This window comes from Aspergillus welwitschiae, assembly GCF_003344945.1.
Source record: "Aspergillus welwitschiae strain CBS 139.54b unplaced genomic scaffold BDQ94scaffold_26, whole genome shotgun sequence".
Taxonomy (NCBI): domain Eukaryota; kingdom Fungi; phylum Ascomycota; class Eurotiomycetes; order Eurotiales; family Aspergillaceae; genus Aspergillus; species Aspergillus welwitschiae.
In genome coordinates, this window is record NW_020798720.1 from 67,746 (window position 1) to 85,196 (window position 17,451).

The following is a 17,451-nucleotide window of genomic DNA, read 5'->3' on the forward strand; positions in this document are numbered from 1 at the left end:
TGACAGGCAGCCTTGCTCGTATTCGTCCGAGTCCTGACCAACTGATATTCTCCGTTCCCGTTCCAGTTCCAGATCCCTGCCTGCCTGCAGCTGAACCAGGTGAAGAGTTTCCCAACTCCCTTGCACGGCCCGGGATATTCATCCGCGGCAAAGTACCACGGCTCGGTACTTTTGTGCAGCAGCCAACCCTAATACTTTCCATCCATGTCTTATCTTACAACCTAGTGTATATTTACTAGAGAGTTGAGATCTCAAATTAAGATGCTTACTCGCGTTCAAGATTCAACTATATATTGTCCCCACTAAAAATACGATAGACGTCTCACGAACAGTAGAGCGAGTATACCTTAAAGCCAATGTATTGGCTTAATCCAAGATTAACAACACCATAGCAGTGTTGATGCTTTAACATCTACATGAGAAGTAAATAAAAACCAACATCAGCTGAATTGTCATCTATACCTAGTAGTTAGTCTCGAATTCGAGCTGGGCCTTAAGACAGCCTGTTCTTTAAGTTCACCCCTATCCAAGCCCTTATGATAGAGCTAGTATATACTGCGCTCACCTCTACTCCTTTCGCATATAAAATCACAAATACTACTATAGATGAAGCGAAGTTCCCATTCTTGCCGACTAGTCCACTATCCGATTACCAGCATCCTATCTCTATAGTTTAATGTAGTATATACCAGAAAACTCCCAAAAACATAGGTTTTCCATACCCACTAGTAGAAACACTGACATACCCAACTCCACCAGACCCCAATCCAGCTGGCCCACCACTATTCACTTAGCAGGAACAGAGAAAACCTTCACTGTCACCAGTAACACTGACAGAACTCACTATTACATCTCTACTATCCCCATCTTCTTCCCCCATACTTCCTCTCCTCTCCTTACCATTTCCACCTCACCTTCTCCGTCTCCATCCATCCATCTGCATAACATCCCATCATTCTATCACCACATCACCAAACAAGAACAGTAACAAAACAGAACAAAAGACACGACACCAACAAGATGTCCTCCAACCCATCATCCTTCACTCCTACCAACGCCCCCCTTCCCAATAACAACAACACCAAGAACGGCCCTACCGCCCCAAAGACACCCACCAAGAAAACCAGCGTGACAATGGTAAGTACATACCCACATATAACCCCCATCATACACTACTCCATACATACAAACTAACATAATAAACCCAGACCCCCCAAACCCCCACCCCAACCTCAACCAACAGCAACAGCAACCCCAAAAAACGCCTCACCCCCTCATCATCCACCACGACCCCCACCAGCACCAGCAAGCGCACCAAACAACGCACCACCCTCCCCCCAATCCCCACGACCCTCGCCAGCGCAACCGAACCCGACCTCCTGATTATCCGTCTCCGCGACGAAAACCAGGCCTCTTGGAACGCCATCAACCAGGCATGGACGGACCTGACGGGCGTGAGTGTGGGCGGGACGACGCTCAGAGCGAGGTATAATACCATGAAGAAGAATTTCGTGGTGGTTGATCCAGCTGATGTAGTACCCCCATCTTTCTTTTTCTTTGGTTTGAGTTGATTGCGGGGAGGGGGGTTATTATGGGACTAACATGCGATTGTGTCAATAGGAGGCAAAGATTCTGCAAGCTAAGAAAGATATCGAGGGACGATTGGAGACGGAGAAGTGGAGGTTGATTGCGGAGGAGGTGGAAAAGGCTGGTGGGGGGAGGTATCCCGGGGAGTGTTTGAGGAGGTATGTGAGGGAGATAGAGAAGGAGAAGGGGAAGAAGGGGTTGCTGTCTGCTAGTGGTGGTGAGGAGGTTCAGGATGGGGATGATGTGAAGATGGAGGTTGAAGAGGAGGAGGATTAGTTATGGTATGGACACAGGTCTGGCTGTGGGTTCTTCTGTTGTTGTGGATGAAGTTGTGCTGGGCATGGAACTAGGATATGGGAAGTTACAAAGTGACAGACAACTACAGCATGAAAAGGCAATAAGGATAATCGATCAATGCTGCTTTACTCCAATACTCTGTACTCGAGGTATCATAATCAAGAAGAAGAAAAACACATTCACAACACACTTAATTCCCGACGCCCATAATCCTCCATCCCATCCCTCATATAATCATCACTGTCTGTGCGTGCTACAATCGCCGGCCGGATCTTCGTCCCCACGAACCCACGCCGGTCTCGCCCCGTGCGTCCGCGTCCTAGCCAGTTGTGCTTCAGCTCCTTGCTCAGGATCTCGATCTGCTCCTGTGCTCGATCGCCTGTTTGCACGCTGGCCAACACGCTGACGCACTGGAGCATCCGTCCCACTGTCTCGGTAATGATGTGTGACGTGTCCGTGTGCGAGGACCGGTGGATAATACTGGGCCGTTGCGTGGGTGACGAGATTGATTGGAAGATCAACTGGTCCGGGTTGGACGTGTTGGACGCCGCCCGGCTGCGGTTGCAGTCTAGTGAGTCGGATGAGTAGCTATTTGCGGCATTGAGGAGCGTCGACGACTGCGAGCTGTAGCTGCCGAACCCGCCGTCCAGCGAGGCCGATGTCGTCGGCCGCCCGCTGTTGCTGCTGCTCTTGGTTGTGACGCTCAGCGCTGCCGTGCCGAGCTTGATGCTGTCGAGACTCAAACGGGAAAACGTTGCCTTCAGCACGTCGTACCGGTACAGGATGACCATATCGCGGAAAGCGATCAATACCAAGTTGCGCACGTCCAGCTCGCAGCCTGCGTACTCGCCGTTGAACGCGGACGCCCAGAACTCACTGGCTTCTCGTCGGTTCATCACGGACCCACATCCCTTGAACTCTAGGTCTAGGGGCAGGAAGACAGCCTGGATGAATGGCAGGATCGTGCCAAACACGAGCATCCACACTTGTACCAGATGAGGGACCAGCTTCTCATCAGGAATGCCATTCAGCGTATGGTTCAAGGAGGCGCATCCTGTCTCTAACAGCTCGCGCAAGTCGTCTACCACTGCGGTGGGCATGCGTTTCTGGACGCACCGCTGGATATGGATGAGGACTAGCTTATTGAGATCCTCGATGGCAATGCGAACATCCTCTCCGTCAAAAATCACCATGAGCTTGGCCTTGAGAAAGTCCCACGCATCTTCCGGCGTCATGTTATTCAGTCCAAAGCCCTGGAGGGTCTCCCGGAGAGCTGCCTCCGCCAGGACTCCTGTGGAGCTGCCCAGCGACGACGGCCCTGCAAACGTACCCGGCGCAGGTCCCGATGAGTTAGCCACCCAGTCCAGCTGTTCTGACTCTAACGCCTTCTCTTCCTTCTTCTTATCTCTTAACCCATGGAGCAGGTCCAAGCCGCTGACACTTTTCCCAAACGTAGTCGTCACCGCACCTGGCGATGCCGGGGTAAACGAGTACAATGACTGAGGGGCGTTCGGATCCGAAGGTTTAGAGTTACTCGACGCGGATGAAAGCGGCAGGTTGTAGTGATCATCTCGGTCTTTCAGCTTCAACTTCTGCCGCGACAAGAAGTGATGCTTGTGCTTATCCTTATCCTTCTCTTTCTCCTTCTCGCTCCCCACCGGCTTATCGGCGGGAACTACCGTACTCGCCGATGCATTCGACAAGTTGTACAGAGACGAATTATTCGAGGGAAACGTATCAGCCAAGCTTGTTGTCGACGCACTCACGATCCGTGATAACCCTCCGCTCGGAAACCCCATCTTACTCGGTGACGGCAGGCCCCGGTCCTTGCTAATTCCGTCTTTATCCCGACTTATCCCAATGTGTTTCGGCTTCGAGAACAGCTTCATCTTCGATTTCTCGCCCTTGTGCTTGTGCTCCCGCTCTACGGGCATCTCCAACCCGGGCGGCTGCAGCGCCGGATTGCGAGGAAACACTACATTTGCCGCCGTCGTTGCGGCATGTGTATTCCCACTCGTAGACCCACTCTGATATGATGCCCCGGACGCACTTCCCGAGCTTGTTGGGGGCGCAAATAACGGCGCTGGAGGCGGCGGGGGCGGAGGGGAAGCACTCCCGCCTCGTCGGGACCGGGAACCGTCTTCGGATACACCCCGCACTGGGGGAGGACGCTTAGGAGGATTCTGGGGAGCAGTCTGCTGTTGCTGAAGCATGGCCGCCTGGGCTGCGATTCTGGAAGCGGATATGGTAGCCTCGGAGGAGGACGCCGTGGGGAGGGACGGCTCGAAGAAGCCCTGCGAGTGGTGACGAGAGCGTCTCTGCAGTTCCGGCGGGCCACCCCGACCCGACGGTTTCCTGCTCAGGATCTCACCATGAGGCATGAAGGAGACGGGTGATCGAATGGTAGAAGAAGAGGAGGAGGTATGGGTGTTTGTAGTGGCGGTCGAGATGGGAGGAGGAGCGGTGGTGTTGGCGGTGATGGATGAGGTACGTGGAGGACGAGGAGAGGAGGTCACCGACACGGCACCGGGATTTAAGGCAGAGTGACGCGGCGAGATGGTGGTCACATTGGAAGTAATCGAGGAGGCATCACTGCCTGAGGAAGCTGGGCGGGCGTAGGAGAAGTCGTCGAAGGAGCGGCGAGGGGGCTGTGAGAGTGGAGGAGGAAGAGGTGAGCGAGACGAGGATCGCTCGGGCGACACCGGCGAGCGCAACATGGTGTGAGCGAATAGATGGCTTCGGAGACTATGCTATCGAGACACAAACCCCGAACCCATGATATTGAGGGGAGGGAGAAAAGTACTAGTAGTGCTGGCGGCGAAAACCAATCTAGATCCCCTGGATTGATTGATTGCTTGTTTGGCTTTCAGCCGCCTTGGGGAGGATCAGCAAACCGAAGAGGCGCCCGGCCGGACGATCTTCGCTCGTGAAACAAATCCAGCGCAAAGCAAGGCTCCCCTCCCGCCCGCACGTCCTTTTCTTTCTCCAACTTTATCCATCCCACTTGATTCCTTTCCCCCACGACAATACGCATACATTGATTTTATCTATTCCCTTCGCCAACGCAATCAATCACTATGTCTGCCAACAAGCTTCACGCTGCCTATGTCGCCCCCGACCAGTCTCGCACCTTCGAGCACAGCATTTCTTCCCCGCTCCCCTCCGCCGACGCCGTCCCTCAGAAGGTGACCTATCTCGCTGAACTACGCAAGCTCGTACCCACTCTGCAGAACGACATCAACGTATTCCTGACCGAGCGTATGGAAGAGGACAAGAAGGCCGCCGAGGCACAGGGTCGCACGGTCTCTGACAAGGAAGCCAAGGAAGAGGAGAACTACGGAGAGGAGGTTGTGGAAGAGGATGCTTGATCCTGTCGCACCCACAAGTGAGACGGTTGAGAGCGTGGAGACTACGAGGCTGACGAGGAACGAATCACGACTAAATAAATCATATGCATTGGATCCTTGAATACCGCTATCCCGGGGTATCATAGTGTAGGAAATGTCCGCCACTCCGGTATGCTTTCGTTGAACAAGACATGGCCAGGAAATGCGGAAAGGGAGATCAGGAACAACAAAAGAAAAGAAAACCAGAAAACGCAGACAGAAAAACCTCAATAACCGATACCACAACAAACCTCTATATACATACAAATGAGGCTCAACGCATGCGATTGGCACAGCCAAGATGGACAACCGTATTACTGCCTCAGTTAGCCATGCTCCAGTCAACAGAATTTGGCTATACTTACTCAGGAAACACATTAATCACACTGCCCCCGATCCGCTTGTGGCAGATGCCGCAGACCCGCTCTTCGGTGATGGTGACATGTCGTGAGCGCGTCGATCGCCCGTCCGTTCCCTCTCCTACCAATAACTGCGCCTGTGTCTTGATGTCTTCTGCCTTTTGAAGGTTGGCCACGATCCGGCTCTCGTTAAGGATTGTGTTGGCGGCCCGCATACGGCCCTTGAAATAGAACTCGAGCTCCTTGACCGGGAGCGATTCTGGGATCAGATCCAGAGCAGAATTGGGTGGCAGCCGGGATCCATGTTTGGCCAGCACCTCAAGCGCGGGCCCGTACCGTGGCTTGTAGCCATGCGGCGGAGATAGATATAGAGACAAGAGAGTCAAATAAATCGATGGTTTGTCATCTTCGTATGGTAGTAGAGCTACGCAGCGCGAAGCCGATCCATCCGCAGCAGTCGTATCCTCCACTTTATGGAGATGATTACAGTATCTGAACGGTCAGCAGAACTCAAGTATACCGATCAATGCAACTCACTCTTCAGCCTTGACGTAGTCTTCCAACTTGAATACGTAAATCTCCAGTGCCTGCCGGTGTTGTCCCATCTTGCTGAAGACAATCGCTCGTGCCTCGAAGAATTCAGGATCTTGTCACAAGTCAGCAACGCATTGTAAGCGCAAGGAGGATACTCACCGTCTCGGTCCAATCGATCCAGAATCTTAGCCGGTGAATACTGGGAGCTGGACTTGAGCATATTCAAGAACTTGCTCTGCCAATTTACATAGTCATCCAGGCTAGAGAACTCCCACTCTTTAGCCTGGTGCTTCTTCAGCCGGTTCAAGTACAAGATGAGCAGTTTCTGATGCAGATCCGGTGTCATATCATTCAACTCCCCAATGATATGCTCCAGGTAGCGGACAGCCAGATTGACATCAATTCCCTGCAGGAAGTCTAGCACTCGTTCCCGCGGCAGCGTCTCGGCGTTCTCCGTATCGGCTAGGAATATCTCCATCCCCAGCTCAGGATCCTGACGTACTGGCCATTCAGCGAACTCGAGGATCAAGTCAATATGGTCTGGAGACAGATTCTGTAGATAATTGACCGTTCGCTTCGGCCCGTGCAGCTGCGGCGCCGTCTCTTCTTCATCGTCGGCCTGTCCGAACTTCTGAAGCAGCTCCAACGCTTGTCGGTGCAGCTTCTTTCCGTACAAGAAGTCAATCAGATCGTTGTGACGCCCCGTCTCCTCCAATTTTTCCATCACCACATCCGGGTCACAGAAGTTGGCAATGCGGAACAACGAGCCTGCCAGAGCTGGAATAGCGTACATGTACGCCCGGAAGAGAGTCGTGTCCACGAGCCTGGCCTTTTCCCGCAGCTTCTCCCCGAGATCGTACTCACCCTCCGGATCAATGCTCAGCAGCTTCATGACCGAGTCCGTTAACGCATCGTTCGCGCCGTCCGTCGTCGCATCAATCACCTTTAGCGTTCCATCCGGGTTCAAGAAGCGCTGGAACCGCCTCCGCACATCTGCCAGATATCTCTGCAGGTCACGAACAGCCAGCTTGAGATCGGCACCTTCCAGCGCCTTGTCGTTCTTGGCCTCCTCGACAACCTTGCCACGAATACTGCCCGCATCACTGCCGTCATCTGTCCGCGTCCGTAAAAGTGACATCACAGACGGAGCATGCGAGAGTGTCTTCGGCGCTGGCGTTTCCTCCGTAGCCGGCGCGTCCGTCGGGTTGTTGTTCTCCTGCGTCTTGGACTGGCTGTCTGTCGTTCCATCTTCTGACTCCTCCGGTTCCTCAACAATCGACGACAGCTCCCCGGCGATGATCTTCGGATACAGCCGTATCACCGTCTCCGGAGGCGCAGATATCTCCGTGAACAGATCCATCGAATCGGTGTACTTTCGCATCTTGAACAGCCCTTCAGCCTTCTCCAGCTTGATCTGGCGCAGCCGGCCCTGCTTATCCCTCAGCAGCGCATCCTCCAGCATACTGGCCAGACTGATCGCCTCGTCCAGATACCCCTTCTCGACCAGCGAGTCAATCTGCGTATCATAACTCAGCGCCTCCATCCGCCATATCGTCCGGTCACTCGCCACCAAGAACCCCTTCCCAGCATGCGCCAGACTAATCGTCGGCTGCGGGATATGCATAATACTTGCTGATGGCAACGGCACCGACTGCAACAGCGACAACGTCTCCGGATTTCGTACCTCCAACACTCCCTTCGAGGAATCATGCAGCGCCAACAAGAACGGATACGAGTAGCCAATATCCGCCGGCGCATGACTCCACGGAATCTGTCTCCTCCCCAGCGAATTCCCCTGCACATCAATAAAATGCGTGTTGATATCCTTAGCCAGCAACACCTGGCCCTCCTTCAACCTCGTCGCCAACGGCTTCGGCGCACTACCCCCAAGCCCCATATAACTCATACTGGCGACTCCCACCCCGGCCAACCTCCCCGTACTCTCCTGTCCCCCTAACCCCCCTATCCCAGACGGACCAGTCAAATCCGTCACCGTCCCACCACTACCCCCCTCAATATCAACCATCACAAACCCCGAGCCCAAACCAGCCACCAACCTCGTCCCAGACACCCACGTCAGCGTCTTAATCCCACTGACAAGCGTCATCTCCATAGGCCCGCCCCCTTCCATCTCCATATCCCGCCACACCCACAGCATTATCTTCCTCTTCACCGCCACCGCCACCCTCGACACAATAGCAGGCACTCCCGTTTCGGAATCATTCTCGATATTCGACGTCACCGCAAACGTCGTCGCCCCCTTCGTCTTCCCCAATTGCTCCTGCAACGCATACGTCCCTAGATCATGTAGCGAGACGTACCCCCCAGATAGAGAAACAAGCACCTTGGCTTCCTTAATCAGCGCCAACTGCTCGATCTTGTATCGGGAGAACTTCTCCACTTCGCGTAGTAGCTCCGTGGGTTTCTTGTGCTCCCGGGTGCCGTTCGTAGTTCCGTTCGTGATGATCCCTGCCTCTCCATTGCCATTCCCTTGTTGATCGGTATCTTTCTTCCCCCCCTTCCCTGTATCCTGACCATGCTGCTCATGTTGCTGTCCTTCACCCCCCTCTTCTCCCTCTTCTGGCTCCTCTTCCTGCTCATTCACCCGGTATATCCTCAACGACCCATTATTCAGCCCCGCCAGCACGCGGTCCCCATACGCCAGCACGGATTCGATCCGTGAGCGGTCGCGCGGTTTGAGTTCCACCAGGGGGCGGGCTGTGAATGCGGATAGCATCTTCTTCTTCTTCGCCTTCGTAGTATCTTTCCTTCGGAAAAGTAATAAGCGGTATGTATGTTCGTGTATATATTCAAATTATCGGTGGGGTATAGTGCGGTGTGGTGGCTAGCTAGCTAGCTAGCTCGGTAAGTCGTAGAGGATGGATGCTCGGGAAGGAGGTGAGGTAAGTGGGTAATGCGCCGTTCGCGATCGGGGGTAGGTTCATGTCATGTCGTGGCTATGGTACTGTGCAATTAATTTCGAGGTGGAGTTAGAAGGTGTAGGTGGGTGTCATGGTGGTGAAAGTTGTTGTATGTAGGTAGGTAGGTGAGTGATGTGGTGCTGCGGTGCAGTGCGGTGGTTGGGCGGAGGTTGATAGCGGAGCTCCTAGTACTACGGGCGGAGGAGTCCAGCTGGACCGGACAGCTGCACACTCCCCCGGGCCGCGCCAAGATGGGTTTCCCCGTCTGTCTGTACTACAACTACATTCTGTATTTGCTTGTGACAGCATCCCTTGCGTGTCATTCATTAAGAAAGGTATTGTAGCTTAATGATTACATCAACGTTGTCTTGAGTATCTAGTCTATTATGCTAAGCTAACCGATGGATGGATGTCCTGCACACACCGCTACTATCCCATCCATGGATGTGCCATCCGCTGGCTTAAAGCTCCGATCCCATGCAATGAATCAATTCCATAACTGCCCAACCGACCGATCAAAACCCATAACACAGCCCGACGGACCGCGAGCGACAAGGAATCCGGACTTTTGCAAATATCAAGACCAAAGAATGGAGAAAACGCACGGCGCATGTACAATGTGAAGGGTAAGCCGATTCCCGACCGGGAATATGAGAATGGCAAAACCGATAGGTAGGATAACTATATGACCGGAAAAGGTCGATAGTGTTTCGGACTATTCAGGATAATAATAATAGTCGTCGGAATGCCTCTCAGATCATGCCTTGATCTCCGTGGGGTATTCCTGGTGTTTGGCCGACGTGCCCTTCGCACGCCATGTCGAGACGGCGGGAATGTCTGCCTTGAACCGCTGCTCCTCAGTGCCGTATGCGCGCGGCGTGAGCTTGATTAGCGTGTGGAGCGGCACCTCCATCCAAGGACTTTGCTCCTGCGGCGTGTTGAGGAAGTAGGCATAGATGCAGCGGAGAACAGCCTGGTGCGTGACAATGATGACATTCTCGCTACGCTCCAGCTCCATGATAATTGGCTCCAGCCGGATGACCACATCGCGGTATGACTCGCCACCCCGGTAGCGGTAGTTGTACTTGTCCTCGTCGCGCGCCGCAAAGTCTTCCGGGTACTTTTCCGCAATCTGCTCGTACGTGAGTCCGTCGCAGACCCCGGAGTCAAGTTCGTCTAGCGCCTTCCATTCTAGCTTCTCGAAGCCCGTCTCCGCGGCGAGATGACGAGCCGTCTGAATCGTACGTTTCAAAGTTGACGTCCAGATAACGATCTTGGTGTTGGGTGGCACCCCAGACTTCTTTAACAACCCAGGCAGCGCGCGGGCATATGCCTCTCCACGTTCCGAAATGTTGGAGTCGCCGCCGATTTTCCCCGTTAGATTATATTCTGACTCGCCGTGCTACACAAGTTAGACCAACTCTGTATACTGATGTAGGAATAACTTACCCTAGATAACCAGATCGAGCGAGGTTTAATGTGAAGGTTCTGGATGTAGTATACTAGCCGACTGGAAAGATAATCCTTAATCTGATTTATGATGACGGTCGATCCGACATTGATGAGCTTGACGTAGGTAAAGTGCTTCTCGTTATCGTCAATGGTCTCATAGACCTTCTCGTAATTGCGAATGCGGTTACGGAAATCAAGAGCAGCAACTTCCGGGTCCTGCCCCTTGTAATCAGGCGACGTTGTCTTGACTTCCAGAATGTTGTTCATAATCAAATCTTCATCGTCACATATTGACTCGACGTATAATGTTTCGACGTTTGCCTCTTGGCAGCGTTCATGGATCCAGCGCCGTCGCTCTTTCGTAGAATTGGTCGCATCCAGGATAGCTACGACGCCTTTCCCGGACTGAAACCACTGGAGCATATCAGACACCGCAGCCTCGGCGGCGGCGCGCCTCATTTTTTCGCCTTCGGTATTATGAGGGTCGAAGAAATTCGCATTGGGCTGTGGCGTGCCTGCACGACGGTAGCTGCCGACGTTGAATACCCGAGCGGGGATGCCAACCCAGGCAAGATATCGCATGGCTGCATCAGTTAGAGCCTGACTGACGTGAATAAACAAAATGACTAGCAGCGTACCTTTTCCAGCTATAAGACTCTTGCCTCTGGCTGGGAGGCCAACCATGACCACACAAATTTTGGAGTCATCAGACTAAGAAGAGTAAGTCTTTCTGGAGTGTGGCCATGTGGAACGACGTAGATGCTCATATTGGGGAGAGTAGAATGTTGCGACGAAATAGACATGGCACAGAATAAACAAGCAGGATTGCAGTGCAATGAGTTTAGGGTCACTGCAGAACCGGGCAATTACCCCTCCCAAAAGGAGGGGTATACAGCCTCACCGAACGCATGCCAGGGGAGTACATAACGTCACCGGCAACACCGGGTCACCGCGCCACTCAACCAACAGACAACGATAAAATAACCGATTCACTTACGCTGGCGAAATATGTCTTATGACCATTGCCCCTCCGAATGGAACCGGACGACATGATGAATGAACGGGAGAAATGAGCAGGGAATCGACTCCTGACTGGGATTGACTTGAAGCGGTTGAGGCAAACTCAAGACCTCGGCCACCAGGGGTGCCCGACGGGACGCAAATCGGGAGAAAGGATGTAGGGACGGATAAGGTCAGTAGCGGGTAAAAAGCACAGGGCGTGAGAGTAGCGAAAGAGCGATAAATCTGCAAGTAATGGACGTGTCGGGGGGAAGAAATCGTTCTAGAAAAGTTGAGTTTGGACAGATCCGGCCTGTCTTGGTATGGGGGAGTAGCAATAGCAAGTAGTACAAAAGTAGTGGAAGTAGTCAATTGATCAACAGCAGCTCTGGTTGGATGCCATTAAACCCAACAATCGATGCGGTGAAGAACGAGAAGCACAGACGTCATGCCGCGGGGCAATCGCAACAAGGCCGAGTCAAGGCAGGAATTATCCAGTCCTTCAGAATGATTCACTCTCTGAATGGAAATCGAAGAAGTTCAGAACACCTCTGGAAAACTTCGATCGCAGGACATCCGGGGAGATGGTAAATTTCCCCAGTCTTGCCTGATCGTCTGGCCCCCGACTATTTCCCTCCGAATGGAACTAGTATTGCCTCCTTCTGTCCACACGTGATCTCCTGCGTTTTCGTCGGGTAAAATCGCGACCGAATTTGGATGGAAGAGGGGCGCGTCGGGATGGAGTCTGAATCTGGCTGGACGTGAAATCTGGGCGCAAAGTTCCCAGTTCCTGGGAGGCTCCCCTGGTGACACTTCTTATAGTCGAGGATCGCATGATAATGATACTACCTTGTATGATCTTGAATGATTTGATATCCAATGGAGCCACGCCGATTGGGTCCCTTGCATGTCTCCCTGGTGGGACTTTAGACGACTATCAGCCGAACTCCTCATTACCCCGTACTCCTGGGGTCGATTTACATGAGCGATTTTTCACCATAGTCTGGACCCAATGAGCCCAATATTGGGTGATGCTCCGGTCGATTCCGTCTAGTTTGCGGGAATTGAAGTTTTCACGAGTGCGCGTGACCTATACAAACTACTACATACTATCTACTGCCAGATATACCCGAAAAGGAAAACGTAGCGGGAGATATTCATGAGTGATTATGTGCATTTGTGGATATTATAGATAGGTAAATCCCAAGCGTCCTGCTATGCAATGCTTTTTCCGGCCATCGGGCCGATAATTTTAACCGTATCCTCCCCCCTTTTTTTAGTGTCCGTCTCCGTCTCATATCCGTACGGTAGATGCGTAGCCCTACGGGTACAAAGTTCGAGGCCATCGATAAATGCTTCAGCGCGGGTTAAGCAGCCCTGCTAAGCATCGCCCCTTTCCGCAGACCCATGGCGTGCCATTGGCTCCCGGTCCGCGGCTTATCAACGGAGGCGGAGGCGGATGAGCGTACTTCGTAACTTCTTTTTTTGGGGTGGCAGCCCCTTATTCATATCGTAACAACGTCAGGCATCTATTTTTAGTGTTGGGGGTGAAGTCTTGTTCCCATGATGGATGATTGCTCAGATGTGTCGCGCTATTGAGACGACTATGCAGCGACTGCAACCTCCTCAGCAGCCGGGGTGGCTTCGTCCCGGCTGGACGACCACTTGGGTCTCCGCTCTTGCGAGTTGTTCTCTCCACGGGCTCTCTGAACCCTGAGGACGGCACCCCAGGGACCTTCCGCCCGGTTCAGAGCGTTCATGGCATTCTCAGCCTCCTCGACGCTGCTGAAATCGACGAACAGGTAGTAGTGGTCACCGGGCTCGAATCTCTTCGCGGGGTGGGGAGCGAACAGCTTGCTGACATTCTCACTATACAGCCAGGTTAGCATATCCCGAACAATCAACGCACTCAAGGACTGATCCATACACATTGTAATCCTTGAAGAAGTTGGTCATGTTGCTGGTGATGGCCTCCTGGTCCGTCAACCTCGGCAGGCCGCCAACATAGAGGCGACGGCTGGGATCACTGTTTGAGGGGGTGCTGGCGGTGGTGGTGGTAGTGGTCTTCGAGGGAGTGCGCGGGGGCTGGGCCTCGTCACCGCGGCGCCAACGGTCCATGCTGAACGGAGAAGACCGCGTCTCACGAGGGGAGGCATCGGAGCGCTGCTGCTGTTGCTGCTGTTGCTGAGCCCGTTCACTCTGGGTCTTCACGACACCGGGCTTGATCTTGACGGGACGACCAAGCATGTCCCGACCGTCCAATTCCGTCATGGCGCGCTCAGCCAGCTCCTTGGTCTCCAGGTCGACGAAACAGTATGAGGGGTTGCGGCCGGTGAAAGGATCGATGGCGATGTCGATACGCTCGCTATTAAGCACTCAGTTTGGAACTCCCACGGTTGTCTTCAGTTCAAAAGAATCCATACATTCGGAACTCAGCCGCATCGAAGAGAGCCTGCACATCCTCCGACTTGGCCGTGTAGGGCATGTTGCCCACATAGAGACGGCGACCCTCCGAAATAGCCTGGGGCACATGCGGGCTGGGTCTGCTGAATGCGAGTCTCGAGGTGCTTGTCTTGGGACCGGGAGATCCGGCAGCGGCGCTCTGCCCACTAGGGCTCTCTTCGCGCTTCACACGCCAGTTGGGAGAGTGGAAGGCCCGGCCTGTGGTTCTCACCCCATTCTGGTAGACATTCTTTTGGGGAGCTAGGCACGCATTAGCGATTTAGGATATGGCCTTGAAAAAATTGGATCCAGCCCCAGATGAGCAGCCCAATGCGATCGCCTACACACTTTGTTCCTGGGGCCTCGGGCTCTCGGGAGCGTCGACCATTGTGACGGTAGAATATGGAGTGAGGGGTGGAGGGGTATAGTCTATCGATCCAAAGTTCGTTAGTATGGATTGACACAGAATTTACTTATTTCCTAATCGGACAGAGACGATCACGATCATGAAGAGAGGGGATTCATACCGGTGAACAGGACAAAAGAAGCGTCACAGAAAAGCCAACGACTGCCTTCCAGAAAATTCCCAAGGCAAGATAAAACCCCCGGACAACAAAAAGAGTGAAAGTCAACACTGAAAAAACGTCGACGCTGTAGCCTGCGTCAGAAAATTGCCCTCTACATTTTTTCGATGCGAAATGAAACCAAACAGCGCAAATGCCGCAAACAGCGCAAACAGCTGGAGATGGATTAATCTCTGCGCTGCCGATGATTGGCCTGTTAGCGAACCGGGGGAGATTTTCCTCATATAAAGCCGCCCTTTGTTTTCTTCTCATTCCTTCTTCTCTAACAGCGTTAATATTCTTCCCTGCAGCGGGATTGAATCAACTCAGATATCTATGTTACTCGCTATGGTGACTGTTTAATAAACAGTATCTGACAGCTTCCAAGCTACGGGATTAATGCATTCCGTCAGCTGCTCGGCAGACTTGCAAAAATGTCGCCAATATTCAATTTTCCATTTCGTTTATTGCATGTTTTTTTTCATTTGCAGCGTTCCACACCCATACAAGTCATCCTTCAATGATGAAGCAAGATTTCACACAGACCTGTTCCGAGTTTATAAAACATGCGGATCAACAATCGTTCCAACTGCTGTCTGACGATGTGATGACTTGTATCCCCTTGCACTTATTCAAGATAGATTTAAAAAGAAAAAAGAGAAATGATACCTATACTCGTGAAATGGATCCCATGTTGTAATTGCTTAGTAGAAAACACGCATTCGTCAAAATAGAGACTTCTATGATATTTTTTATGTGCCTTGCACGTGGTAATGTATGGTACATGGAATGCGGGTTCTCCACGACGATCTATCTGCATTGGAGATAGAGGGCAAGCAATAGTTATATTACTGTCCTTGCCTGGTACCATTGATTGAGATAAGCAGCCCTAGTAGTAGTCAGATTAATTGATTGTTCATCGAGCCAACAACAGTCCCTACACTTGAGTAATACGCCCGAGCCAACTCAACTTATTCACTCTCAGGAGACAAATGAATATAATAATATAAATAAGCTCATAGATATACTATTTTATTTTCTCAAGGACCCCCCAGAGAACAAAGAAAACCTCAGTCACTCATATACATCATGCTATTTACACACCATCCATCACAATGATAATCATCACCTCTTCAACCCCAAAAACGCACCCCCCAACACCCCAAACACCAGCACATGCAACAACACCCCCAATCCAGACATAAGCAACAACACCCACCCCTGCAACTCATTCTTAACCACGACCTCCGAATACCGCTGATCACTAAAGCTAACCCTCGAATACAGCGTCCTCCACCCCAATAGGGGCACATACCTCTGCAGCGCCTCCTCAACAAACTTCCTCGCCTTGTAAACAGGAGAGTTAACCCCACCGCGTAACTCAAGATAATTCCTCCTCGAGAGGTCATGAATAGCATGTGCATCGCGAACACGCTGGTTCGAGTACTCCGTTAACGCAGCAGCGCGGGCATGGTCTTTGTCCAATGACTTGCCATGGCCGAACACGCGATGCTCGTCCAGCAAATCAAACAGGATCCTCACATCCTCCATCCCCGCGTTCAATCCCTGTCCGTAGAACGGGAACATGGCGTGTGCGGCATCGCCGATGATGACGGCCGCTGAGCCAAGGTGGTGCGGGCTGCATTTGATGCCGATGAGGGGGAGGTGTGGGCTTTGGTAGAATTGCTGGGAGAGGGAGGACTGGGAGATCAGGTCTGGACAGACGCCTGGGAAATGGGTGTCGAAGAAGTCGAAGAGGGTGGCGGGAGGGGAGGATTTCAGAGCGTCGAGCCGGGATGCTGGCGCGAAGAGGATGCAGTTGAAGGATTGGTCTGGGCAGGGGAACGCGCAAAACATGTATTCGCCTCCCGGCCAGATGTGGAGGTAGTTGGGGCGCAGACGGAAGGAGTTGGTTTTTTCGGTGGGAGGGATGCGCAGTTCGCACCAGACTGTGTCGGCGTATTGTTGTTGGTAGTCCAGGGGAGTGTAGCGCATTATTTGTTGTCTGGTGGTGGAGTGAGCGCCGTCGGCGCCGATGAGGAAGTCGAAAGGGACTTCTTTTGGTGGTGGAGGAGTAGTGGATGGTGATGTGGTTGGTGAGTATTCTTCTCGTTGCTCGAACCAGACCTTACGGGTGTTCATGTCTGCTCGGATGAGTTTGTGGTGGAAGAACATCTTGACGTTGGGGGTGGCGTCGAGCTCTTGACGGAGGGCTATGTTGAGGGCCTTGCGGTCCAGGGAGTATAGGGAGTTCCCGTGTACGTCGTATTGGTGGAATGTCTCTTGGAGTTTTCCTGAGACGCTTCTTCCGTGGACCATTCTACCGTGCATGGGGATGGCAGTCCGCATGATGGCACGAAGTAGGTCGGTTCGACCAGACTTCTCGAGGGCTCTGATGCCCCGCTCGGATAGAGTGAAGTTGATTGATTTCTGGAGCAGGGGAGAGGCACCTGCTGGATTCTGCCGCTCATCTAGGGAAAAGTCAGTTGGCTGGATATATGGGTATGAGAGCTCTTTGGGAAGTACAAACCGCCACGAAGTTCGTAAACTTCTACATTGTCATGGTAGTGGCTGGCATAGAGGGCCGCCAGGGAGCCCACTGGCCCACCGCCAACGATGACAATCTTTCCGTCTGCAGTCATTGTAGTCATATTCATTGTCATTGGAGACTAGGATGATGTCTTCTCGTATACTCACAGGGGAGAAGAGGAGTGGTCTTATATAGCCGGAGCAAGCCCTCGAGTTACGCAATATGAACTACAAAGAATTTTGCACAAAGTCTATACTGGCAACGCCCGTAGCACTTGTCTCATCTCCGACGCTTTACCGTCATCAGGCAGGTAGAGCCACGAGATCATCATGAGAGAGCAGCCATGTGGGTCACTGCTCAGCCGTACGTACATCTTGCTCC

The 17,451-nt window shown here is 52.6% G+C and overlaps 5 protein-coding genes across 5 annotated transcripts; 2 read left to right on the top strand and 3 right to left on the bottom strand.

The window, feature by feature from the left end:
- Positions 1–1,020: 1,020 nt before the first annotated feature.
- On the top strand, positions 1,021–1,863 carry BDQ94DRAFT_172395 (uncharacterized protein; the record flags this gene model as incomplete). The annotated part of the gene is made up of 3 exons (XM_026771950.1): positions 1,021–1,137; positions 1,209–1,532; positions 1,621–1,863. 3 exons carry the CDS (start codon positions 1,021–1,023, stop codon positions 1,861–1,863), a joined length of 684 nt encoding a protein of 227 aa, XP_026623977.1.
- A 200-nt stretch (positions 1,864–2,063) lies between these two features.
- On the bottom strand, positions 2,064–11,220 carry BDQ94DRAFT_160861 (HbrB-domain-containing protein; the record flags this gene model as incomplete). Its single annotated transcript, XM_026769272.1, has 9 exons — positions 2,064–2,801; positions 2,859–4,629; positions 5,104–5,523; positions 5,636–6,121; positions 6,167–6,275; positions 6,323–8,931; positions 9,885–10,486; positions 10,534–11,120; positions 11,175–11,220. 9 exons carry the CDS (start codon positions 11,218–11,220, stop codon positions 2,064–2,066), a joined length of 7,368 nt encoding a protein of 2,455 aa, XP_026623978.1.
- Positions 11,221–13,010: 1,790 nt separating this feature from the next.
- Positions 13,011–14,578, bottom strand: BDQ94DRAFT_63693 (RNA-binding protein). Its single transcript, XM_026776225.1, has 5 exons — positions 14,505–14,578; positions 14,326–14,406; positions 13,959–14,238; positions 13,463–13,900; positions 13,011–13,404 (listed from the first exon to the last, which is right to left on the bottom strand). Exons 2-5 carry the CDS (start codon positions 14,363–14,365, stop codon positions 13,140–13,142), a joined length of 1,023 nt encoding a protein of 340 aa, XP_026623979.1. The 5' UTR covers positions 14,366–14,406; positions 14,505–14,578; the 3' UTR covers positions 13,011–13,139.
- On the top strand, positions 14,579–14,977 carry BDQ94DRAFT_63692 (uncharacterized protein). The gene has a single exon (XM_026776224.1). It carries the CDS (start codon positions 14,695–14,697, stop codon positions 14,893–14,895), a length of 201 nt encoding a protein of 66 aa, XP_026623980.1. The 5' UTR covers positions 14,579–14,694; the 3' UTR covers positions 14,896–14,977.
- Positions 14,978–15,665: 688 nt separating this feature from the next.
- BDQ94DRAFT_172401 (FAD-dependent oxidoreductase) lies at positions 15,666–17,182 on the bottom strand (the record flags this gene model as incomplete). Its single annotated transcript, XM_026771951.1, has 2 exons — positions 15,666–17,011; positions 17,071–17,182. 2 exons carry the CDS (start codon positions 17,180–17,182, stop codon positions 15,666–15,668), a joined length of 1,458 nt encoding a protein of 485 aa, XP_026623981.1.
- Positions 17,183–17,451: the final 269 nt, after the last annotated feature.

Coding starts and splice junctions, on each gene's coding strand:
- BDQ94DRAFT_63693 (XM_026776225.1), bottom strand. CDS start 14,365: ATGGTCGACGCTCCCGAGAGCCCGAGGCCCCAGGAACAAA. Junction 14,239..14,325: donor CCCGAGGCCCCAGGAACAAA/GTGTGTAGGCGA, acceptor ATGCGTGCCTAG/CTCCCCAAAAGAATGTCTAC. Junction 13,405..13,462: donor TTCTTCAAGGATTACAATGT/GTATGGATCAGT, acceptor CTGGCTGTATAG/TGAGAATGTCAGCAAGCTGT.
- BDQ94DRAFT_63692 (XM_026776224.1), top strand. CDS start 14,695: ATGCCGCAAACAGCGCAAACAGCTGGAGATGGATTAATCTCTGCGCTG.